Source organism: Salvelinus fontinalis, chromosome 33, assembly GCF_029448725.1.
Source record: "Salvelinus fontinalis isolate EN_2023a chromosome 33, ASM2944872v1, whole genome shotgun sequence".
NCBI classification, from domain to species: domain Eukaryota; kingdom Metazoa; phylum Chordata; class Actinopteri; order Salmoniformes; family Salmonidae; genus Salvelinus; species Salvelinus fontinalis.
In genome coordinates, this window is record NC_074697.1 from 516174 (window position 1) to 542574 (window position 26401).

General features: G+C 43.2%; 1 protein-coding gene across 3 annotated transcripts in view; it reads left to right on the forward strand.

Annotated features, from left to right (window-relative positions):
• The window catches only part of LOC129831624 (contactin-5-like), an 804231-nt gene that overhangs the window by 319601 nt on the left and 458229 nt on the right, over positions 1 to 26401 (forward strand). For 2 of the 3 annotated variants that reach the window (XM_055894962.1, XM_055894963.1), the window contains one exon: positions 14750 to 14965. In XM_055894962.1, coding sequence (XP_055750937.1) covers positions 14750 to 14965 — 216 coding nt within the window. Of the gene's footprint in view, positions 1 to 14749; positions 14966 to 15116; positions 15222 to 26401 lie in introns of those variants that run through there. The other variant, XM_055894964.1, reaches the window with a different exon arrangement.

The window sequence follows — 26401 nt, forward strand, 5'->3', positions numbered from 1 at the left end:
TGGGGTTGTATTGGGTGGTGGGGTTGTATGGGGTGGTGGGGTGGTGGGGTTGTATGGGGTTGTGGGGTTGTATGGGGTGGTGGGAGCACCACTATACTGTAAACCACTATGGGAGAACCACCATACTGTAGACCACTATGGGAGCACCACTATACTGTAGACCACTATGGGAGCACCACTATACTGTAGATCACTATGGGAGCACCACTATACTGTAGATCACTATGGGAGCACCACTATACTGTAGATCACTATGGGAGCACCACTATACTGTAGATCACTATGGGAGCACCACTATACTGTAGATCACTATGGGAGCACCACTATACTGTAGACCACTATGGGAGCACCACTATACTGTAGACCACTATGGGAGCACCACTATACTGTAGATCACTATGGGAGCACCACTATACTGTAGATCACTATGGGAGCACCACTATACTGTAGATCACTATGGGAGCACCACTATACTGTAGATCACTATGGGAGCACCACTATACTGTAGATCACTATGGGAGCACCACTATACTGTAGATCACTATGGGAGCACCACCATACTGTAGACCACTATGAGAGCAACACTATACTGTGGAGCACTATGGGAGCACCACTATACTGTAGACCACTATGACAGCAACACTACACCACTATACTGTAGATCACTATGGGAGCACCACTATACTGTAGACCACTATGACAGCAACACTACACCACTATACTGTAGATCACTATGGGAGCACCACTATACTGTGGAGCACAATGGGATCACCACTATACTGTGGAGCACAATGGGAGCACCACTATAGTGTAGATCACAATGGGAGCACCACTATACTGTAGACCACTATGGGAGCACCACTATACCACTGTACTGTGGCTGTCCATGTCTATAACATTAAAATAAAATACAATGTTATTGGTCACATACACATGGTTAGCAGATGTTATTGTGAGCGTTGTGAAATTCCCATTACACTTATCACTATGGGCAGTACAACATATTCCTATTGATTAATATCACCGTTTCCAAAACTGAAATTTCTTTCTAATTTCACTGTTGCATTTGTAAAAGTTTGAAGCGAGGATCATTTGGTGAGTGAAGAATCAAAGGAAATGGTTTAGTCGGATGTCAGCTTTGCTCTGAAGGGAGGGGAAGGGGAGCGCGAGGAAGGTGATGGGGGGTTATTGCTTATGATATATGGTTCTTCTGTAATGATATGCCAGTGAATAAATGGTCTCAAGCATAGTCAGCATCAGCCAATATCAACTCCCAGTAAAGGTGTTCATTTATCTTACCGGGCTGTGGCTCATTATGTTCATCTACTTGAGCTCACGTCAACGTCTCACCTGCCTACAGTATGTTATTTTAATGAATGTTTCACACTGAAGTCCACAGCCAGCAGGTAGCCAGGCAGGCAGGCAGTTAGGCTGCTAGACAGGCAGTTAGGCTGCTAGGCAGGCAGTTAGGCTGCTAGGCAGGCAGTTAGGCTGCTAGGCAGGCAGTTAGGCTGCTAGGCAGGCAGTTAGGCTGCTAGGCAGGCAGTTAGGCTGCTAGGCAGGCAGTTAGGCTGCTAGGCAGGCAGTTAGGCTGCTAGGCAGGCAGTTAGGCAGTTAGGCAGGCAGTTAGGCAGTTAGGCAGGCAGTTAGGCTGCTAGGCAGGCAGTTAGGCTGCTAGGCAGGCAGTTAGGCTGCTAGGCAGGCAGTTAGGCTGCTAGGCAGGCAGTTAGGCAGGCAGGCAGTTAGGCTGCTAGGCAGGCAGTTAGGCTGCTAGGCAGGCAGTTAGGCTGCTAGGCAGGCAGTTAGGCTGCTAGGCAGGCAGTTAGGCTGCTAGGCAGGCAGGCAGTTAGGCAGGCAGTTAGGCTGCTAGGCAGGCAGTTAGGCTGCTAGGCAGGCAGTTAGGCTGCTAGGCAGGCAGTTAGGCTGCTAGGCAGGCAGTTAGGCTGCTAGGCAGGCAGTTAGGCAGCTAGGCAGGCAGTTAGGCAGCTAGGCAGGCAGTTAGGCTGCTAAGCAGGCAGTTAGGCTGCTAGGCAGGCAGTTAGGATGCTAGGCAGGCAGTTAGGATGCTAGGCAGGCAGTTAGGATGCTAGGCAGGCAGTTAGGATGCTAGGCAGTTAGGCTGCTAGGCAGGCAGTTAGGCTGCTAGGCAGGCAGTTAGGCTGCTAGGCAGGCAGTTAGGCTGCTAGGCAGGCAGTTAGGCTGCTAGGCAGGCAGTTAGGCTGCTAGGCAGGCAGTTAGGCTGCTAGGCAGGCAGTTAGGCTGCTAGGCAGGCAGTTAGGCTGCTGGCAGGCAGTTAGGCAGGCAGGCAGTTAGGCTGCTAGGCAGGCAGTTAGGCTGCTAGGCAGGCAGTTAGGCAGGCAGTTAGGCAGGCAGTTAGGCTGCTAGGCAGGCAGTTAGGCTGCTAGGCAGGCAGTTAGGCTGCTAGGCAGGCAGTTAGGCTGCTAGGCAGGCAGTTAGGCTGCTAGGCAGGCAGTTAGGCTGCTAGGCAGGCAGTTAGGCTGCTAGGCAGGCAGTTAGGCTGCTAGACAGGCAGTTAGGCAGCTAGGCAGGCAGTTAGGCTGCTAAGCAGGCAGTTAGGCTGCTAGGCAGGCAGTTAGGATGCTAGGCAGGCAGTTAGGATGCTAGGCAGTTAGGCTGCTAGGCAGGCAGTTAGGCTGCTAGGCAGGCAGTTAGGCTGCTAGGCAGGCAGTTAGGCTGCTAGGCAGGCAGTTAGGCTGCTAGGCAGGCAGTTAGGCTGCTAGGCAGGCAGTTAGGCTGCTAGGCAGGCAGTTAGGCTGCTAGGCAGGCAGTTAGGCTGCTAGGCAGGCAGTTAGGTAGGCAGGCAGTTAGGCTGCTAGGCAGGCAGTTAGGTAGGCAGGCAGTTAGGCTGCTAGGCAGGCAGTTAGGTAGGCAGGCAGTTAGGCTGCTAGGCAGGCAGTTAGGTAGGCAGGCAGTTAGGCTGCTAGGCAGGCAGTTAGGCTGCTAGGCAGGCAGTTAGGCTGCTAGGCAGGCAGTTAGGCTGCTAGGCAGGCAGTTAGGCTGCTAGGCAGGCAGTTAGGCTGCTAGGCAGGCAGTTAGGCTGCGAGGCAGGCAGTTAGGTAGGCAGGCAGTTAGGCTGCTAGGCAGGCAGTTAGGCTGCTAGGCAGTTAGGCTGCTAGGCAGTTAGGCAGTTAGGCTGCTAGGCAGTTAGGCTGCTAGGCAGTTAGGCTGCTAGGCAGTTAGGCTGCTAGGCAGTTAGGCTGCTAGGCAGTTAGGCTGCTAGGCAGTTAGGCTGCTAGGCAGTTAGGCTGCTAGGCAAGCAGTTAGGCTGCTATCCATCCACCAACCGTTATTCATTATCTCTACTGTTGAACTCAGCTCTGATGTACACTAGCTTTCCAAAAGTTTGGGGTCACTTAGAAATGTCCTTGTTTTTGAAAGAAAAGCACATTTTTTTACCATTGAAATAACATCAAATGGATCAGAAATACAGTGTAGACATTGTTAATGTTGCAAATGAGTACAGAGGCCCATTATCAGCAACCATCACTCCTGTGTTCCAATGGCACATTGTGTTAGCTATTCCAAGTTTATCATTTTCAAAGGCTAATTGAGCATTAAAGAAAACCTTTTGCAATTATGTTATCACAGCTGAACAGTGTTGTTCTGATTAAAGAAGCAATAAACCTTCTTTAGACTAGTTGAGTGTCTGGACCATCAGCATTTGTGGGTTCGATTACAGGCTCAAAATGGCCATTAAAACAAAGACCTTTCTTCTGAAACTCTTCAGTTTATTCTTGTTCTGAGAAATGAAGGCGATTCCATGCGAGAAATTGCCAAGAAACTGAAGATCTCGTATAACGCTATGTACTACTCCCTTCACAGAACAGAGCAAACTGGCTCTAACCAGAATAGAAAGAGGAGTGGGAGGCCCCGGTGCACAACTGAGGAAGAGGACAAGCACATTAGAGTGTTGTCTAGTTTGAGAAACAGATGCCTCACAAGTCCTCAACTGGCAGCTTCGTTAACCTGTCTAGGATGAGAGTGCCGCTAGCGGCACTCCCCCCCCCCCCCCACTGAAAAACCAGTGCCGCGAAATTCAAAAAAAATATTTTTTTAAAATATTTAACTTTCACACATTAAAGTCCAATACAGCTAATGAAAGACACAGATCTTGTGAATCCAGCCAACATGTCCGATTTTTAAAATGTTTTACAGGGAAGACACAATATGTAAAGATGTACATCTATTACCTAAAAACACATTAGCATAATCCACCATCTTTTATTTGTCCACCAACACCAGTAGCTATCACCAATTCGGCTAAACTAAGATATTTATAGCCCCTAACCAAGAAAAAAACTCATCAGATGACAGTCTGATAACATATTTATGGTATGGGATAGGTTTTGTTAGAAAAAAGTGCATATTTCAGGTAGATGGCATAGGTTACAATTGCACCCACCGTCACAAATGGACTAGAATAATTACTATGAGCAACGTGTTTACCTACTTACTAATCATCAAACATTTCGTAAAAATACACAGCATACACGAATCGAAAGACACAGATCCTGTGAATACAGACAACATTTCAGATTTTCTAAGTGTCTTACAGCGAAAACACAATAAATCGTTATATTAGCATAGCACATAGCACATAGCAGCCCAGCATTGATTCTAGCCAAAGTGGGCGTTAACGTCAACATCCACAAAAATATATTAATTTTTTCACTAACCTTCTCAGAATTCTTCAGATGACACTCCTGTAACATCATATTACACAATCCATATAGAGTTTGATCGAAAATGTTTATATTTAGCCACCAAAATCATGGTTAGACAATGGGAAATGTACCCAAGCTGGTGAGAAAATGTCCGTGCGCCACTTAGACAGTGATCTACTCTTATACATAAATACTCATAAACGTGACTAAAAAATATAGGCTGGACAGGGATTGATAGACAATTTAATTCTTAATACAATCGCGGAATTACATTTTTTAATTTATCCTTACTTTTCAATACAGTTTGCGCCAAGCGAAGCTACGTCAAAAAACATGGCGTCCTAAGCCACTAATATTTTTCGACAGAAACACGATTTATCATAATAAAAATGTCCTACTTTGAGCTGTTCTTCCATCAGTATCTTGGGCAAAGGATCCTTTCTTGGGAGTAATCGTCTTTTGGTGGAAAGCTGTCCTCTTGCCATGTGGAAATGCCAACTGCGTTCGGGATGAACTGGAAGCGTGCCAAGCTATTCACATCGTTTCAAAAATAAATGTCCCAAAATCGCACTAAACGGATATAAATTGCTATAAAACGCTTTAAATTAACTACCTTATGATGTTTTTAACTCCCATAACCAGTAGAAACATGACCCGAGTAATATTACTCCCTCCACTAATGCTTGGAACAGGTGCGGCTCGGTGTCCTCCAGGCGCATTACGCAGCAAGAAAAGACTTGCTAGCTACAGGTTTTTTTAATTTATAGTGCCTGTGAACGCGCAATCGACCCCATTCAAATCGTCATCACGTAAAGGCATCCAGGGGAAGACGTAAGCAGTGTCCGTATACTCATAGCAATAACAGTGCCCTTTTAACTGACTCCAGAACAGTGGCCAAAATTTCTGAAATCTGACTCCATGTCAGGGAAATTGCTGTAGAATGGGCTCTGTTCCACTTAGAGACAAAATTTCAACTCCTATAGAAACTATAGACTGTTTTCTATCCAATAATAATAATAATATGAATATTGTACGATCAGGAGTTTTGTGGGAAGCCGTTTCAAAAATTACACGATTAGCATAAATAGTCACAACAGCGCCCCCATCCTCAACAGGTTAAATAGTACCCGCAAAACACCAGTCTCAACGTCAACAGTGAAGAAGCGACTCTGGGATGCTGGCCTTCTAGGCAGAGTTGCAAAGAAAAAGCGATATCTCAGACTGGCCCCCAAAAAAGAAAAGGTTAAGATGGGTAAAAGAACACAGACACTGGACAGATGAACTCTGCCTAGAAGGCCAGCATCCCGGAGTCGCTTCTTCACTGTTGACGTTGAGACTGGTGTTTTGAGGGTACTATTTAATGAAGCTATCAGTTAGCTCTGTGTGCAGCAGGTAACTAATTGGCTCCTGTTCAAATTACAAATTCTCTGCTTATCCACTGTCAAACTCAGACATCTTTAATTTTAAACAGATTCTCGCTCGCCTTTCCTCGTTCAAGTTTCCTGGTATATGAAATACCCACTGCATGTTGATTAAGCCTCAATGCAATTATGAAGATGGAGAGTAATGGCCTACTTTACATTTTCAGAGAGTGGTAGTGTTCTTCCAGAGCAGACAGCAGCTCACCGTTGTGATCTTTTAACATACGTTATCCGAAAGGGAGAAGTAAACCCCTGGGTAAACAATCTGATCAACCTTTCAGTCACTTTGATTAACAGTCTGATCAACGTTTCAGTCACTTTGATTAGACAGTCTGATCAACGTTTCAGTCACTTTGATTAGACAGTCTGATCAACGTTTCAGTCACTTTGATTAGACAGTCTGATCAACGTTTCAGTCAGTTTGATTAGACAGTCTGATCAACCTTTCAGTCAGTTTGATTAGACAGTCTGATCAACGTTTCAGTCAGTTTGATTAGACAGTCTGATCAACGTTTCAGTCACTTTGATTAGACAGTCTGATCAACGTTTCAGTCAGTTTGATTAGACAGTCTGATCAACGTTTCAGTCACTTTGATTAGACAGTCTGATCAACGTTTCAGTCACTTTGATTAGACAGTCTGATCAACCTTTCAGTCACTTTGATTAGATATTCTGCCTGCATGCAATATCATTAGATTTGTATCATTTGCAGTTCATGTTATCCTCTGTAGTGTGGTGGAGCATGATGTTTGCAAAACCAGGATAGTGGGTTCAATTCCTGGGACTACCTCTAGGTAACATGGATGCTGTCACGCCCTGGCCTTAGTATTCTTTGTTTTCTTTATTATTTTAGTTAGGTCAGGGTGTGACATGGGGAATGTTTGTGTTTTGTCGGTTTTGGGTGATTATATGGTAAAGGGGGTGTTGGGTGTATTGTATGGGTTTGTGTGTAGTGCATGTGTCTAGCGTTGTCTATGTTGGTTTAGTTGTTTAGGAGAGTCTATGGTTGCCTGAATGAGTTCCCAATTAGAGACAGCTGATTTCTGTTGTCTCTGATTGGGAGCCATATTTAGGGTAGCCATAGGCTTTCATGTGATGTGGGTAATTGTCTATGTGATACGTTTGTAGCCAGTGTGTGCACATCGTTGTTTAGCTTCACGATCGTTTTCTTGTTTTGTTTAGTGTTAAGTGTTTTTGTTTCGTTTGCCTTCTTCGTTAATAAAAAGGAGATGGCTTATTTTCCTAAAGCTGCGTTTTGGTCCGTCAATCCTCCACACGATCGTGACAGATGCACACATGACTGTACGTTGCTTTGGTTAAATGTGTTTTTCTAAATGTCATATTTATTAAATAGGATATTTTTTCAACTCATACAAACATAGTGCCATGTTTTGTTTTTCTTTATTGATGTGTCATTCGATTAATTCAATTATCAACACAATCCTTGACTTAATTCATTATTAAGGTTTTCTGTATATCTCTTCTGGTGAACCATGATTTATTTGATTGTGTTGTTCAAGTGGAGTATGGTTGGACTCGAGGTGTGCTGATACTGCTGTGCTATGATGCTGTGTTGCTACCATGTTGTGTTGCTACCATGTGGTGTTGTTACCATGTGGTGTTGTTACCATGTGGTGTTGTTACCATGTTGTGTTGTTACCATGTTGTGTTGCTACCATGTTGTGTTGTTACCATGTTGTGTTGCTACCATGTTGTGTTGTTACCATGTTGTGTTGTTACCATGTTGTGTTGCTACCATGTTGTGTTGCTACCATGTTGTGTTGTTACCATGTTGTGTTGCTACCATGTTGTGTTGTTACCATGTTGTGTTGTTACCATGTTGTGTTGCTACCATGTTGTGTTGTTACCATGTTGTGTTGCTACCATGTTGTGTTGTTACCATGTTGTGTTGTTACCATGTTGTGTTGCTACCATGCTGTGTTGTTACCATGCTGTGTTGCTACCATGATGTGTTGTTACCATGTTGTGTTGTTACCATGTTGTGTTGTTACCATGTTGTGTTGTTACCATGTTGTGTTGCTACCATGTTGTGTTACCATGTTGTGTTGTTACCATGTTGTGTTACCATGTTGTGTTACCATGTTGTGTTGCTACCATGATGTGTTACCATGTTGTGTTACTACCATGATGTGTTACCATGTTGTGTTGCTACCATGTTGTGTTGCTACCATGTTGTGTTGCTACCATGATGTGTTACCATGTTGTGTTACTACCATGTTGTGTTACCATGTGGTGTTGCTACCATGATGTGTTACCATGTTGTGTTGCTACCATGTTGTGTTGTTACCATGTTGTGTTGTTACCATGTTGTGTTGTTACCATGTTGTGTTGTTACCATGTTGTGTTGTTACCATGTTGTGTTGTTACCATGTTGTGTTGTTACCATGTTGTGTTGCTACCATGTTGTGTTGCTACCATGTTGTGTTGCTACCATGTTGTGCTACCATGTTGTGTTGTTACCATGTTGTGTTGTTACCATGTTGTGTTGTTACCATGTTGTGTTGTTACCATGTTGTGTTGCTACCATGATGTGTTACCATGTTGTGTTGCTACCATGTTGTGTTGCTACCATGTTGTGTTGCTACCATGATGTGTTGTTACCATGTTGTGTTGCTACCATGATGTGTTGCTACCATGATGTGTTACCATGTTGTGTTGCTACCATGTTGTGTTGTTACCATGTTGTGTTGCTACCATGTTGTGTTGTTACCATGTTGTGTTGTTACCATGTTGTGTTGTTACCATGTTGTGTTGTTACCATGTTGTGTTGTTACCATGTTGTGTAGCTACCATGATGTGTTGCTACCATGATGTGTTACCATGTTGTGTTGCTACCATGATGGGTTGTCAGGTGGTGTTGCTACCATGATGGGTTGTCATGTTGTGTTGTTACCATGTTGTGTTGTTACCATGTGGTGTTGTTACCATGTGGTGTTGTTACCATGTGGTGTTGTTACCATGTGGTGTTGTTACCATGTGGTGTTGTTACCATGTGGTGTTGTTACCATGTGGTGTTGTTACCATGTTGTGTTGTTACCATGTTGTGTTGTCATGTGGTGTTGTCATGTGTTGTTGCTACCATGATGGGTTGTCATGTGGTGTTGTTACCATGTTGTGTTGTTACCATGTTGTGTTGCTACCATGATGTGTTGTTACCATGTTGTGTTGTTACCATGTTGTGTTGTTACCATGTGGTGTTGCTACCATGTTGTGTTGTTACCATGTGGTGTTGCTACCATGATGTGTTGTCATGTTGTGTTGTTACCATGTTGAGTTGCTACCATAATGGGTTGTCATGTTGTGTTGTTACCATGTGGTGTTGCTACCATGTGGTGTTGCTACCATGTGGTGTTGCTACCATGTGGTGTTGCTACCATGTGGTGTTGCTACCATGTGGTGTTGCTACCATGTGGTGTTGCTACCATGTTGTGTTGTTACCATGTTGTGTTGCTACCATGTTGTGTTGTCATGTTGTGTTGTTACCATGTTGTGTTGTTACCATGTTGTGTTGTTACCATGTGGTGTTGCTACCATGATGTGTTGTTACCATGATGGGTTGTCATGTGGTGTTGTTACCATGATGGGTTGTCATGTGTTGTTGCTACCATGATGGGTTGTCATGTTGTGTTGCTAACATGATGGGTTGTCAGGTGGTGTTGCTACCATGATGTGTTGTTACCATGATGGGTTGTCATGTGTTGTTGCTACCATGATGGGTTGTCATGTTGTGTTGCTAACATGATGGGTTGTCAGGTGGTGTTGCTACCATGTTGTGTTGTTACCATGATGGGTTGTCAGGTGGTGTTGCTACCATGATGGGTTGTCATGTTGTGTTGCTACCATGATGTGTTGTCATGTTGTGTTGCTACCATGATGTGTTGTTACCATGATGGGTTGTCATGTGGTGTTGTTACCATGATGGGTTGTCAGGTGGTGTTGCTACCATGTTGTGTTGCTACCATGTTGTGTTGTTACCATGTTGTGTTGCTACCATGTTGTGTTGCTACCATGTGTTGTTACCATGTTGTGTTGTTACCATGTTGTGTTGCTACCATGATGGGTTGTCATGTTGTGTTGCTACCATGTTGTGTAGTTACCATGTTGTGTAGTTACCATGTTGTGTAGTTACCATGTTGTGTAGTTACCATGTTGTGTAGTTACCATGTTGTGTAGTTACCATGTGGTGTAGTTACCATGTGGTGTTGTTACCATGTGGTGTTGTTACCATGTGGTGTTGTTACCATGTGGTGTTGTTACCATGTGGTGTTGTTACCATGTGGTGTTGTTACCATGTGGTGTTGTTACCATGTTGTGTTGTTACCATGTTGTGTTGTTACCATGTTGTGTTGCTACCATGTTGTTACCATGTTGTGTTGCTACCATGTTGTTACCATGTTGTGTTGTTACCATGTTGTGTTGTTACCATGTTGTGTTGTTACCATGTTGTGTTGCTACCATGTTGTGTTGCTACCATGTTGTGTTGCTACCATGTTGTGTTGTTACCATGTTGTGTTATTACCATGTTGTGTTGTTACCATGTTGTGTTGTTACCATGTTGTGTTGCTACCATGTTGTGTTGTTACCATGTTGTGTTGCTACCATGTTGTGTTGCTACCATGTTGTGTTGCTACCATGTTGTGTTGCTACCATGTTGTGTTGCTACCATGTTGTGTTGCTACCATGTTGTGTTGTCATGATGTGTTGCTACCATGATGGGTTGTTGTCTTAGGTCTCTTTTTATATATAGGGTTGTGGTGTCTCTCGTCACAATGTGATCGGTTATGAAAAGTCAACTGACATTTACTCCTGAGGTGCTGACTTGCTGCACCCTCGACAACTACTGTGATTATTATTATTTGACCATGCTGGTCATTTATGAACATTTGAACATCTTGTCCATGTTCTGTTATAATCTCCACCCGGCACAGCCAGAAGAGGACTGGCCCACCCCTCATAGCCTGGTTCCTCTCTAGGTTTCTTCCTAGGTTTTGGCCTTTCTAGAGAGTTTTTCCTAGCCACCGTGCTTCTACACCTGCATTACTAGCTGTTTGGGGTTTTAGGCTGGGTTTCTGTACAGCACTTCGAGATATTAGCTGATGTACGAAGGGCCATATAAATACATACATTTTGAGAGATGTGACTGGTGGAGAAGAGATGTGACTGGTGGAGAAGAGATGTGACTGGTGGAGAAGAGATGTGACTGGTGGAGGAGAGATGTGACTGCTGGAGGAGAGATGTGACTGGTGGAGGAGAGATGTGACTGGTGATGTGACTGTTGGTCGAGAGATGTGACTGGTGGAGGAGAGATGTGACTGGTGGAGGAGAGATGTGACTGTTGGAGGAGAGATGTGACTGGTGGAGGAGAGATGTGACTGGTGGAGGAGAGATGTGACTGGTGGAGGAGAGATGTGACTGGTGGAGGAGAGATGTGACTGGTGGAGGAGAGATGTGACTGGTGGAGGAGAGATGTGACTGGTGGAGGAGAGATGTGACTGGTGGAGGAGAGATGTGACTGGTGGAGGAGAGATGTGCTGTGGAGGAGAGATGTGACTGGTGGAGGAGAGATGTGACTGGTGGAGGAGAGATGTGACTGGTGGAGGAGAGATGTGACTGCTGGAGGAGAGATGTGACTGCTGGAGGAGAGATGTGACTGCTGGAGGAGAGATGTGACTGGTGGAGGAGAGATGTGACTGGTGGAGGAGAGATGTGACTGGTGGAGGAGAGATGTGACTGGTGGAGGAGAGATATGACTGGTGGAGGAGAGATGTGCTGTGGAGGAGAGATGTGACTGGTGATGTGACTGGTGGAGGAGAGATGTGACTGGTGGAGAAGAGATGTGACTGGTGGAGGAGAGATGTGACTGGTGGAGGAGAGGTGTGACTGGTGGAGGAGAGGTGTGACTGGTGGAGGAGAGGTGTGACTGGTGGAGGAGAGGTGTGACTGGTGGAAGAGAGGTGTGACTGGTGGAAGAGAGGTGTGACTGGTGGAGGAGAGATGTAACTGTTCGAGGAGAGATGTGACTGGTGGAGGAGAGATGTGACTGGTGATGTGTCTGTTGGAGGAGAGATGTGACTGTTGGAGGAGAGATGTGACTGTTGGAGGAGAGATGTGACTTTTGTAGGAGAGATGTGACTGGTGGAGGAGAGATGTGACTTTTGTAGGAGAGATGTGACTGGTGGAGGAGAGATGTGCTGTGCCCTGGAGATCATTACAGAATGTCTCTCCATGAAACATTACATTTAGCTATCCCCGTCTACCTGGGATAGAAGTTCTACAATTATTTTATGACAGTTGTCAATCTCTCTAGAGAAATAAAGTAATATCTACTTACTGCTAGTTGTGCCCACAAGGTATCAACAACATTTTGACGATATGATCTAGTCAGTTGTCCATCCTTCCCCGAAGACTTTTTATTGCACCAGCCAGACATTTTATAAATAGTTTTAATCATTTAATGAGGCTTTGATAAATATCATACTTTGGTATTCTCTGTTTTTAAAGTAATATTTGGACGACCAAGTGAGCTGAGGCACAACATGGAAACATCATGTAAAGAAATGATTGGATAGGCCGGACATCTGTAGTTTACACTTCAAATGGATACATGCTGTTATACAACCCACAAGGCCAGACCCAGATGCAGGCACACGAGGCAGATGGTTGGAGTCTTTGATATTTATTATATCCAAAAATGGCAAAAAAATGGTTGTGGACAGGGAAAAGCAGTTCATAGTCCAGGAGGTAGAGTAAGGCAGGCTTGAAGTCAGGGCAGGCAGGCTTGAAGTCAGGGCAGGCTTGAAGTCAGGGCAGGCTTGAAGTCAGGGCAGGCAGAATGGTCAGGGCAGGCTTGAAGTCAGGGCAGGCTTGAAGTCAGGGCAGGCTTGAAGTCAGGGCAGGCTTGAAGTCAGGGCAGGCTTGAAGTCAGGGCAGGCTTGAAGTCAGGGCAGGCTTGAAGTCAGGGCAGGCTTGAAGTCAGGGCAGGCTTGAAGTCAGGGCAGGCTTGAAGTCAGGCAGGCTTGAAGTCAGGGCAGGCTTGAAGTCAGGGCAGGCAGAATGGTCAGGCAGGCTTGAAGTCAGGGCAGGCAGAATGGTCAGGCAGGCTTGAAGTCAGGGCAAGCAGAATGGTCAGGCAGGCTTGAAGTCAGGGCAAGCAGAATGGTCAGGCAGGCTTGAAGTCAGGGCAAGCAGAATGGTCAGGCAGGCTTGAAGTCAGGGCAAGCAGAATGGTCAGGCAGGCTTGAAGTCAGGGCAAGCAGAATGGTCAGGCAGGCTTGAAGTCAGGGCAGGCAGAATGGTCAGGCAGGCTTGAAGTCAGGGCAAGCAGAATGGTCAGGCAGGCTTGAAGTCAGGGCAAGCAGAATGGTCAGGCAGGCTTGAAGTCAGGGCAAGCAGAATGGTCAGGCAGGCTTGAAGTCAGGGCAGGCTTGAAGTCAGGGCAGGCAGGCGGGTAAAGTCCAGAAAACAGTTATGGGTCAAAACCGGGAGGACTTGAAAAAGAGAATAGGAAATGCTGGCGCACGGGAAAAACATGCTGGTTGACTTGGAACATACAAGACAAACTGGCACAGAGAGACAGGAAACACAGGGATAAATACACTGGCACAGAGAGACAGGAAACACGGGGATAAATACACTGGTACAGAGAGACAGGAAACACAGGGATAAATACACTGGTACAGAGAGACAGGAAACACAGGGATAAATACACTGGTACAGAGAGACAGGAAACACAGGGATAAATACACTGGTACAGGGAGACAGGAAACACAGGGATAAATACACTGGTACAGAGAGACAGGAAACACAGGGATAAATACACTGGCACAGAGAGACAGGAAACACAGGGATAAATACACTGGTACAGAGAGAAAGGAAACACAGGGATAAATACACTGGTACAGAGAGACAGGAAACACAGAGATAAATACACTGGTACAGAGAGACAGGAAACACGGGGATAAATACACTGGGGAAGATGGGGAAGATGGGTGTCACGCCCTGGCCTTAGTATTCTTTGTTTTCTTTATTATTTTAGTTAGGTCAGGGTGTGACATGGGGAATGTTTGTGTTTTGTCGGTTTTGGGTGATTATATGGTAAAGGGGGTGTTGGTGTATTGTATGGGTTTGTGTGTAGTGCATGTGTCTAGCGTTGTCTATGTTGGTTTAGTTGTTTAGGAGAGTCTATGGTTGCCTGAATGAGTTCCCAATTAGAGACTGATTGGGAGCCATATTTAGGGTAGCCATAGGCTTTCATGTGATGTGGGTAATTGTCTATGTGATACGTTTGTAGCCAGTGTGTGCACATCGTTTAGTAGCTTCACGATCGTTTGTTGTTTTGTTAGTTTGTATTAAGTGTTTCGTGTTTATTTTTCGTCGTCTTTAAAATAAAAGAAGATGGCTTATTTTCCAAATGCTGCGTTTTGGTCCGTCAATCCGCCACACGATCGTGACAATGGGTGACAACTGGAGGGGGGGAGACAATAACAAGGACAGGTGAAACTGATCAGGGTGACAAAAAACAAAAAAAAGTTTTAGAAAAATATATCCTGTATGTTGCACAGTGTCCGATAAATAAGCCATTCAAATGTAACTCACTTCATATTCCCTCCTTCTGTGTTGCAGATTTTTTCACAACTGTAGCATGGAGGCAAGTGTCATACGCAGCAGTGTTGAGAATGAAACCGGACAGCTCGTCACTGCTAAGTTCACGGCCACAGCTTCGACACAGACATGACCACGGTGAAGGGATGTTGACTCCTGACTGGCCAGCATCGTTCTCCAACCATCACCTGTCTGCCCTCAGTCTGCTCAGCTCCCAGGAGGAATACAGTAGCCAAGGTCAGTCAGTCAGACAGACCTAACCCTCAGTCTGCTCAGCTCCCAGGAGGAATACAGTAGCCCAGGTCAGTCAGACCTAACCCTAACCCTCAGTCTGCTCAGCTCCCAGGAGGAATACAGTAGCCAAGGTCAGTCAGTCAGACAGACCTAACCCTCAGTCTGCTCAGCTCCCAGGAGGAATACAGTAGCCCAGGTCAGTCAGACCTAACCCTAACCCTCAGTCTGCTCAGCTCCCAGGAGGAATACAGTAGCCAAGGTCAGTCAGTCCCTTACGAAAAAATATTGCAGTCAGTGTGCAATATAACTGCAGTACACGTTAGTATAATTGTAGTCAGAGTGCAGTGTTACTGCAGTACACTGTAGTATAATTGTAGTCAGAGTGCAGTATAACTGCAGTACACTGTAGTATAATTGTAGTCAGAGTGCAGTATAACTGCAGTACACTGTAGTATAATTGTAGTCAGAGTGCAGTATAACTGCAATACACTGCAGTACTCTACAGTTATTCTGGAATTACTGTGCCCAAAATACCACAGATGACTGCAGTTACTGTGCTTTTATCAGTTAGACATGGTGGGGATACATTAGTTGTGTAATCTTCTAGATCAGAAGGATACCAGATGGTAAGGGTTTGCATTTCCTGGACTATTGCATTTGTTCCATTGTATTATACTATATTATATTATACTATACTTTAGTCACAGCAAGTTTATTTCTTTGATTTGAACAGAGTTTGATTGAGCTTTCCTGTCACAATGGAACCAATGGACTGGTCAAATCAAATGTATTTGTCACATGCTTGGTAAACAACAGGTGTAGACTAACAGTGAAATGCTGACTAGTCCAGGATATACAACCTCTTCCCATCAGGAACTTTGGCAATCGAAATCAAATGCTAAAAGTTGTAATACATGAACCTGTCGAAAACCACTTTGCAAACAAGTGTTTTAATGAATGCATTTAAGCGCTATAGTCTGGTACCCCAATGTACATGTTGTTGTATACTGTTGCTACCCAGTTCATTTAAATGAAATCCACCTCTGCAGGGTGAGAGTCAGTGTTACTACTACAGCTCCATCCCTGTCTCTGCTGAGCTCAGGTGTTACTACTACAGCTCCATCCCTGTCTCTGCTGAGCTCAGGTGTTACTACTACAGCTCCATCCCTGTCTCTGCTGAGCTCAGGTGTTACTACTACAGCTCCATCCCTGTCTCTGCCGAGCTCAGGTGTTACTACTACAGCTCCATCCCTGTCTCTGCCGAGCTCAGGTGTTACTACTACAGCTCCATCCCTGTCTCTGCTAAGCTCAGGTGTTACTACTACAGCTCCATCCCTGTCTCTGCTAAGCTCAGGTGTTACTACTACAGCTCCATCCCTGTCTCTGCCGAGCTCAGGTGTTACTACTACAGCTCCATCCCTGTCTCTGCTAAGCTCAGGTGTTACTACTACAGCTCCATCCCTGTCTCTGCTAAGCTCAGGTGTTACTACTACAGCTCCATCCCTGTCTCTGCCGAGCTCAGGTGTTACTACTACAGCTCCATCCCTGTCTCTGCCGAGCTCAGGTGTTACTACTACAGCTCCATCCCTGTCTCTGCCGAGCTCAGGTGTTACTACTACAGCTCCATCCCTGTCTCTGCCAAGCTCAGGTGTTACTACTACAGCTAAATCCCTGTCTCTGCCGAGCTCAGGTGTTACTACTACAGCTCCATCCCTGTCTCTGCCGAGCTCAGGTGTTACTACTACAGCTCCATCCCTGTCTCTGCTAAGCTCAGGTGTTACTACTACAGCTCCATCCCTGTCTCTGCTAAGCTCAGGTGTTACTACTACAGCTCCATCCCTGTCTCTGCTAAGCTCAGGTGTTACTACTACAGCTCCATCCCTGTCTCTGCTAAGCTCAGGTGTTACTACTACAGCTCCATCCCTGTCTCTGCCGAGCTCAGGTGTTACTACTACAGCTCCATCCCTGTCTCTGCCGAGCTCAGGTGTTACTACTACAGCTCCATCCCTGTCTCTGCTAAGCTCAGGTGTTACTACTACAGCTCCATCCCTGTCTCTGCCGAGCTCAGGTGTTACTACTACAGCTCCATCCCTGTCTCTGCCGAGCTCAGGTGTTACTACTACAGCTCCATCCCGGTCTCTGCCGAGCTCAGGTGTTACTACTACAGCTCCATCCCTGTCTCTGCTGAGCTCAGGTGTTACTACTACAGCTCCATCCCTGTCTCTGCTAAGCTCAGGTGTTACTACTACAGCTCCATCCCTGTCTCTGCCGAGCTCAGGTGTTACTACTACAGCTCCATCCCTGTCTCTGCCGAGCTCAGGTGTTACTACTACAGCTCCATCCCTGTCTCTGCTGAGCTCAGGTGTTACTACTACAGCTCCATCCCTGTCTCTGCTAAGCTCAGGTGTTACTACTACAGCTCCATCCCTGTCTCTGCTAAGCTCAGGTGTTACTACTACAGCTCCATCCCTGTCTCTGCTGAGCTCAGGTGTTACTACTACAGCTCCATCCCTGTCTCTGCTGAGCTCAGGTGTTACTACTACAGCTCCATCCCTGTCTCTGCTAAGCTCAGGTGTTACTACTACAGCTCCATCCCTGTCTCTGCTAAGCTCAGGTGTTACTACTACAGCTCCATCCCTGTCTCTGCTGAGCTCAGGTGTTACTACTACAGCTCCATCCCTGTCTCTGCTAAGCTCAGGTGTTACTACTACAGCTCCATCCCTGTCTCTGCCGAGCTCAGCCTGCATTTCAGACTGCATGGCCATGGATGCTTCCTGCTTGGTTAGACCCTGTAATGCATCCAAAATGGCACCCCGTTCCCTATATAGTGCACTACTTTGACTAAAGCTCACTACTTTTGACCAGGGCTCTGGTCTAAAGGAGTGCACTCAATGGGGAATAGGGTGCCATTTGGAATGCATCCCCGGTCAGTCCGGAAATGAATCCCACCTATCCATCATAGGCTGTGGATAGTATGTAGTGACCCGGTTCCTGGCCTCTGTGAAATTGAAGAGGGATCATGGCAATATCTGCCCCTCCCTGGACTCCCTGGACCCTTGTCACTGTCGAAGGAGAGAAGACAGATTTGTCAAAAAGGGAAGTATTTATTTCCAGAAGCCTAGGAGCCAGGTAGGCACACTGTGACTGACCACAGCTGGAACAAACACATGGTTTCTATATTGGTCTGTGACTGACTACAGCTGGAACAAACACATGGTTTCTATATTGGTCTGTGACTGACTACAGCTGGAACAAACACATGGTTTCTATATTGGTCTGTGACTGACTACAGCTGGAACAAACACATGGTTTCTATATTGGTCTGTGACTGACTACAGCTGGAACAAACACATGGTTTCTATATTGGTCTGTGACTGACTACAGCTGGAACAAACACATGGTTTCTATATTGGTCTGTGACTGACTACAGCTGGAACAAACACATGGTTTCTATATTGGTCTGTGACTGACTACAGCTGGAACAAACACATGGTTTCTATATTGGTCTGTGACTGACTACAGCTGGAACAAACACATGGTTTCTATATTGGTCTGTGACTGACTACAGCTGGAACAAACACATGGTTTCTATATTGGTCTGTGACTGACTACAGCTGGAACAAACACATGGTTTCTATATTGGTCTGTGACTGACTACAGCTGGAACAAACACATGGTTTCTATATTAGTCTGTGACTGACTACAGCTGGAACAAACACATGGTTTCTATATTAGTCTGTGACTGACTACAGCTGGAACAAACACATGGTTTCTATATTGGTCTGTGACTGACTACAGCTGGAACAAACACATGGTTTATATATTGGTCAGCTCCATCCTGTCCCAGATTTATCCGTGTTTCTGGAGAAGATAAAGACATGTCAAACTAATATTTTAACATTTTCCAACAAGATAGAACTGCCAAAGGGGGCGGAGTTGCAATCTAGAGTTACGTTATACTATCCAGGTCTGTGCCCAAACAATTTGAGCTTCTACTTTTAAAAATCCACCTTTCCAGAAAGAAGTCTCTCACCATTGCTGCTTGTTATAGACCCCCTTCAGCTGTACCTTGAACACCATATGTGAATTGATTGCCCCCATCTATCTTCAGAGTTGATACTGTTAGGTGTTATGAGTAACACCCCGGCCATCCTACAATCTAAGATAGATGCCCTCAATCTCACACAAATGATCAAGGAACCTACCAGGTACAACCCTAAAGCTGTATCCATGGGCACCCTCTTGGATATCATCCTGACCAACTTGCCCTCTAAATACACCTCTGCTGTCTTCAACCAGGATCTCAGCGATCACTGTCTCTTTGTATCCTGCCTTCCAGGATACAGGCCCGGGTATCCTGGAAGGAAATTTACCTCATCCCGTCAGTAGAGGATGCCTGGTTACTCTTTAACCTCTTTCAGCTAGGGGGCACTATTTTTATGTTTGGAAAAATAATGTTCCCAAGGTAAACGGACTATTTCTCATGCCCAGATGCTAGAATATGCATATAATTGACAGAGTAGGATAGAAAACACTCTAAAGTTTCCAAACGTTTGTGAGTATAACAGAACTGATTTTGCAGGCGAAAACCTGAGGAAATCCAACCGGGAAGTGCCTTTTATTTGGAATAACCCCTGTTTCATTGCCTCCTCCATTTAAAGGGGTATCAACCAGATTCCTTTTCCAATGGCTTCCTCAGGCTGGGACCAGGCTTTAGACATCGTTTCAAGCTTTTATTTTGAAAAATGAGCGAGATTTATCAAAACGCGTCAGGTGTCCTTTATTTTATTTTTATTTTATTTATTTATTTTTTTTTTTTATTTATTTATTTGTTCTCTTTTTTTTATTAATTCCCCGCAAACCCTACCACCGATCCCCCAATTGGAGTAAACTGATAAACATTTCTGTTTTTACCTTCAATTTATACATCTTATACACATTTTACAGACAGTCTACGTTATAATAGTTCTCTCTTGTTTGTTCCTAGTCCTTCCTCTATTTCTGTTGTCCATCCAGTTTGATTTCCACTTGTAACTGTGCTATTTCACAATAGCTCCGCACCTATACACATTTCACAGATCCCGTATGCCCTACATTGTTTATCTTGTTATTAGTCCCACCCTTCAGCTCCACTCAACCTTTCCCATCTATCTTCCAACATCATCCATTTCGGATTTTTATTTGCCATATATTTTTCAACTGTGCTGTGATGCTTCACAAAAGATTTGAATCTTCCTATTCTCATAGCTTCCACGGATTGTAAATTAAAAATAAAAATTTTTGCTAAAATAATTATTATATTATTGATTGATTGACTATGGCTTTTCAGATCCCCCAGTATTGCTATCTGTAGCGTTAGTTCTACGCAAATGTTGCAATTCTTCAACCATTCCTGGACCTGTGACCAAAAACGAGCTACATGCGGACAATACCAAAATAAATGGTCTAATGACTCTGCCTCCTCACAGCAGAATCTACAGAGCTGGGAAGATTGTATCCCCCATATATATAACATTCTATTAGTTGCAAGAATTTTGTACAATAATTTAAATTGAAAAATTCGAAGTTTTGAATCCGGCGTTGTTTTGCGTATCAATTCATAAACCATGTGCCATGGAATGGGTACATCGAAAATCTCTTCCCAACTATTTTGCAATTTATATGGCACAGCTGTAAGTTTTTTGGTCCTTAAATGAAATTGGTATATGTTTTTATTTATCACACTTTTCTTTAACCATTTATGATCTTTAATATAAGGCCGACATACAAGTTCCTTACTTTTATCCCCTTCCACCTGCCTCTTCCATTTTTGTGGTAATGCTGCAATTAATAGGTTGTAATTTTGGGTAGAGCAGACATTTCCATATGTCTGTGTTAGCTGCATGTGTGACATTACTCCACCAGTCCTATTTATGATATCATTCACAAAAAATATACCTTTTTTAAACATTTCTTCGATAAATACAGTTTTTTTATCAATTACTATATTTTAATTTAACCACAAGATTTGTTGTACTATTTGTTCCGTCCTTTCAGGTGGATTAAACTGAAATTGCAACCAACTTTCTAAGGCTTGTTTAAAAAATAAAGATATTTTGGAGATTATTTCCTTTTCAAGCAACCGAAAGTGAGCAGGTGTAATCTGAATAAAGGGAAAAAGGCCCTTCTTGAACATAGGATGAGACATTCGTACCAATCTACTAGAGAACCAGTTTGGATTTAAGTATAACTTTTGTATGACTGATGCCTTTAGTGAGAGGTCTAATGCTTTAATATTGAATCATTTCTGCCCTCCGAATTCATATTCGTTATATAAATAGGCCCTTTTAATTTTATCTGGCTTGCCGTTCCAAATAAAATTGAATATTTTTTGTTCATATAATTTAAAAAGCAGGTCACTAGGTGTAGGCAAAACCATAAGCAAATAGGTAAACTGTGATATGATTAAAGAGTTAATCAGGGTGATTTTCCCACAAATAGACAGGTATTTTCCTTTCCATGGTAGAAAGATCTTATCTATTTTTGCTAACTTTCTATAAAAATTTATTGGAGTGAGATCATTTCTTTCTTTTGGGATTTGTATACCGAGTATGTCCACATCACCGTCAGACCATTTAATTGGTAAACTACATGGCAGTATAAAATGTGTATTTTTTAGTGATCCAATACGTAATATGGTACATTTATCATAATTTGGTTTTAATCCAGAGAGGATAGCAAATGTATCTAGATCCTCTAAGAGGCCGTGGAGAGATTCTAGTTGTGGTTTTAAAAGAAAACATGAATCATCAGCGTACAATGACACCTTAGTTTTTAGGCCCTGGATTTCTAATCCCTTAATATTAATGTTTGATCTAATTTTAACAGCTAACATTTCGATGGCAATAATAAATAGATATGCCGATAGTGGACAACCTTGTTTTACTCCTCTAGATAGTTTAAAACTTTCTGAGATGTAGCCATTATTTACTATTTTACACCTAGGGTTACTATACATAATTTTTACCCATTTTATAAGAGATTCCCCAAAATTGAAATATTCTAGGCATTTATATATAAACTCCAGTCGTACTTTATCAAAAGCCTTTTCAAAATCAGCTATGAAAACCAGGCCTGGTGTCCCCGATATTTCATAGTGTTCCATTGTTTCCAGTACTTGCCTTATATTATCTCCAATGTATCGTCCATGTAAAAAACCTGTCTGATTAGGATGAATAATATCTGACAACTTTTTTTATTCTATGCGCCAAGCATTTTGCTAGGATTTTTGCATCACAACACTGAAGTGTAAGAGGTCTCCAATTTTTTAAAAGGACTGGATCTTTATATATACCACTTGGGTCCTGTTTCAGTAATAATGATATCACACCTTCTTGTTGCTTGTCTGATAATCTATCATGTATATAGGAGTGGTTAAAACAAGCTAATAATGGTCCTTTGAGTATATCAAAAAAATGTTTGTATACTTCCACTGGTATGCCATCCAGTCCTGGAGTTTTCCCATCCTTAAAGGCCCCAATTGCATCAAGTAGTTCCTCCTCTGTAATTAGGCCTTCACATGAGTCTTTCTGTACAGATGTTAATTTTACATTATTATTAGGGAAAAAATCCATACAATTAGTTTCAGTTAGTGGAGATGGAGGAGCCTGAAACGAAAATATATTCTTAAAGTACTTTACTTCCTCTTTCAAAATATCATTTGGTGAATCATGCGTGACTCCATCATTTGTAACAAGTTTTAATACGTCTTTTTTGGTAGCATTTCTATATTGAAGATTGAAAAAGAATTTGGTGCATTTTTCCCCATATTCCATCCAGTTCGCTTTATTTTTGTAATATATTACACTGGATCTGTCTTGAATAAGTTCCTCCATTTCTTTTTGTTTTTCCTCTAACTTATTCTGTGCCTCTATGGTACCGTTTTTATTGTTATCTAACTGTACTGTTAGTCCTTCAATTTCCTTTGTTAATATGGACTCGTTTGATCGAAATTGCTTTTGTTTTATAGATGAGTACTGAATTGCATGGCCTCTAAAGGCACACTTAAAAGTGTCCCATACAATATGGGGATCTGCTGTACCTATGTTATCCTGTTAAGGCTAGGGGGTGCTGTTGTCACTATTTATGGAAATCGTGTAATTTTTGAAACGGCTTCCTACAAAATTCTTGATCGTACAATATGCATATTATTATTATTATTGGATAGAAAACAGTCTATAGTTTCGATAGCCGTTGAAATTTTGTCTCTGAGTGGAACAGAACTCATTCTACAGCAATTTCCCTGACATGGAGTCAGATTTCACACATTTTGGCCCCTGTTCTGGAGTCAGTTTTAAAGCCACTGTTATTGCTATGAGTATACGGACACTGCTTACGTCTTCCCCTGGATGCCTTTACGTGATGACGCTTTGAATGGTATCGATTGCCCAATCACAGCCCCTATAAAACAAAAACACGTGTAGGTAGGAACTCTTTTCTAGGTGCGTCAGGCGCGCGGAGGACACCGACCTACTGTTTTTCCAAGCATTAGTGTAGCCAGTTATATTTCTCCGGTCATGTTTCTACTCGTTATAGGAGTTAAAAACATCATAAGGTAGTTAATTTAAACCGTTTTATAGCAATTATACCCGTTTAGTGCGATTTTGGGACATTTATTTCTGAGACACTGTGAATCTCTGGGCACCGTTCCAGTTCATGCCGAACGCAATGTGCATTTCTACATGGCAAGAGGACAGCTTTCGACCAAAAGACGATTAGACCCAAGAAAGGATTCTTTGACCAAGATTCTGATGGAAGAACAGCTCAAAGTAGGAACAATTTATTATGATAAATCGTGTTTCTGTCGAAAAATGTTAATGGCTTAGGACGCCATCTTGTTTGACGTAGCTTCGCTAACTGTATTGAAAAGTAAGGATAATTTATAAAATGTAATTCCGCGATTGTATTAATCATCCTAGACAGGTTAAACACCACTTCATTAAGTCAGGATTCCTATTTGACTCCATGCCTCCTTACCGTCCAACATTTCCCCATCTCCGACCCCTTCTAATGTATAGCACACGCTCCAGCAGGTATATTTCACTGGTCAACGATTTATTGTGTTTTCGCTGTAAGACACTTAGAAAATCTGAAATATTGTCTGTATTCACAGGATCTGTGTCTTTCGATTAGTGTATGCTGTGTATTTTTACGAAATGTTTGATGATTAGTAGTTAGGTAAACACGTTGCTCTATGTAGTTATTCTAGTCCATTTGTGACGGTGGGTGCAATTGTAACCTATGCCATCTACCTGAAATATGCACATTTTTCTAACAAAACCTATCCTATACCATAAATATGTTATCAGACTGTCATCTGAGGAGGTTTTTTCTTGGTTAGTGGCTATCAATATCTTAGTTTAGCCGAATTGGTGATAGCTACTGGTGTTGGTGGACAAAGAAAAGATGGTGAATTATGCTAATGTGTTTAGCTAATAGATTTACATCTTTACATATTGTGTCTTCCCTGTAAAACATTTTAAAAATCGGACATGTTGGCTGGATTCACAAGATCTGTGTCTTTCATTAGCTGTATTGGACTTTAATGTGTGAAAGTTAAATATTTAAAAAATATATTTTTTTTGAATTTCGCGGCTCTGCCTTTTCAGTGGGGGTGGGGGGGGGGGCACCCCAGTCCTTCAGTGGGGGTGCTAGCGGCACCCCAGTCCTAGACAGGTTATGTTTAAAAAAGTCAGTTATAAATTCTTCTGTCCTAGTTCTAAACAATTTATCATCTAGTAGGCTTTGATTAAATTTCCAATATCCTCGCCCACGTGGAAATTCTGTAAGAGTAATATATATGCCAATTATGTGATGGTCCGACCGCATTCTGTCCCCTATCAAACACTTTTTAACTTTTGGTGCCAGAGAGAATGATATAAGAAAGTAGTCAAGGCGACTAGCTTGATTAAGCCTCCGCCATGTATATCTCACTAGGTCAGGGTATTTAAGTCTCCATATATCCACTAATTCCAATATATCCATGACATTCCTGATTTCCTTAAGTGCCTGAGGGTGATAGTTTGTAGTGTGATTTCCTTTCCGGTCCATAGAGGTATTTAAGACCGTATTAAAATCTCCCACTATAATAATAGAGTCTAGTGTTGCTTGTAGAGTTGATACATTCTTATATATATTGTCAAAGAAGCTTGGATCATCATTATTCGGACCGTATATGTTAATAAGCCATATATGTTTATTGTCCAATAACATATTTAAAATAATCCATCTACCTTGAGGATCTGTTTGGACAAGTTGCACATTTGGATCAAATTATGATTAATTAAAACCATCACCCCTTTTGAATTTCTTTGCCCATGGGAGAAATATATTTTGCCCCCCCAGTTCTTTTCCCACAAAACTTCATCTAAAACTGTCGAATGGGTTTCCTGTAAACAGTAGATATTATAATCCTTCTCTTTTAGCCAGGTAAATACTGATCGTCTTTTCTTATTATCTGCTAAGCCATTACAATTGTAACTGGCTATACTTATTTCACCACTTACCATAATGAGACACACCTTTCAATTATTTTTATCAAAATATATGTTTGTAAACGTCCTATTAAAAAGTAACATAATGATTGAGTGTCTATATAGTTGTACCATGACATTTGCATCTCCACTAAGCAAACCTCCAATTGGTCCCCACTATTCCACCCGCCAAAAGCCCCCATCTCGAGTTGGGTTGTCATCCCAATGCCCGGCAGACCACCCCCGACCCCCCGCATCGCACAGCCCCGGACCGACTGGGATCCATCCTTCGAAAAGTGCACACAGCACCATCCACCGAACCGAAGCAGATCCATTGCCAAATGCATTTCCATCGCCCTCACCTCGATTTTTATTACATATTGCTGTGAATCATCCTATATAGTCCCTAACATCTTTTACTTCTTCCTTCGCAACAGTTGTGGGATACACACATACACCCACACACATTCAGCCCTTACCCCCACACAACCATAAGCTCACCCTCTCAACAATTGCACCATCCCAGAGCCCAACTCAAGATGGGTCATGATTTACAAATGTACTTGCAGTTGCAGCTGCATGAGAAGGCCTGCAAGACCGCGCAAAAAATGAGCATAAATGTAGAGATTTATTTACCATTGTCACATCCTAGATGATGGAGGTCAAATGTACACCTTCCTGAAACACCCACAATACGGTCATCCATTTTGACCATGTTCCCAAGCATCTCCATGCAGTCCGATTGGTTTCGTGCCACCAGGGCCACAATAATATACCCCCTCTCTGAATGTCCGAGTGTGACCCCCTCACCATGGGTTACTGCAGCTAGTGTTGCCAGCACTGCCACTGCCTGGGTGGTGGCACCCCACCGGAATCCCCACCGGCTAGGTACAAGGTCGTCAAGGTTCTCATTAGCAGCTTTGAGAAT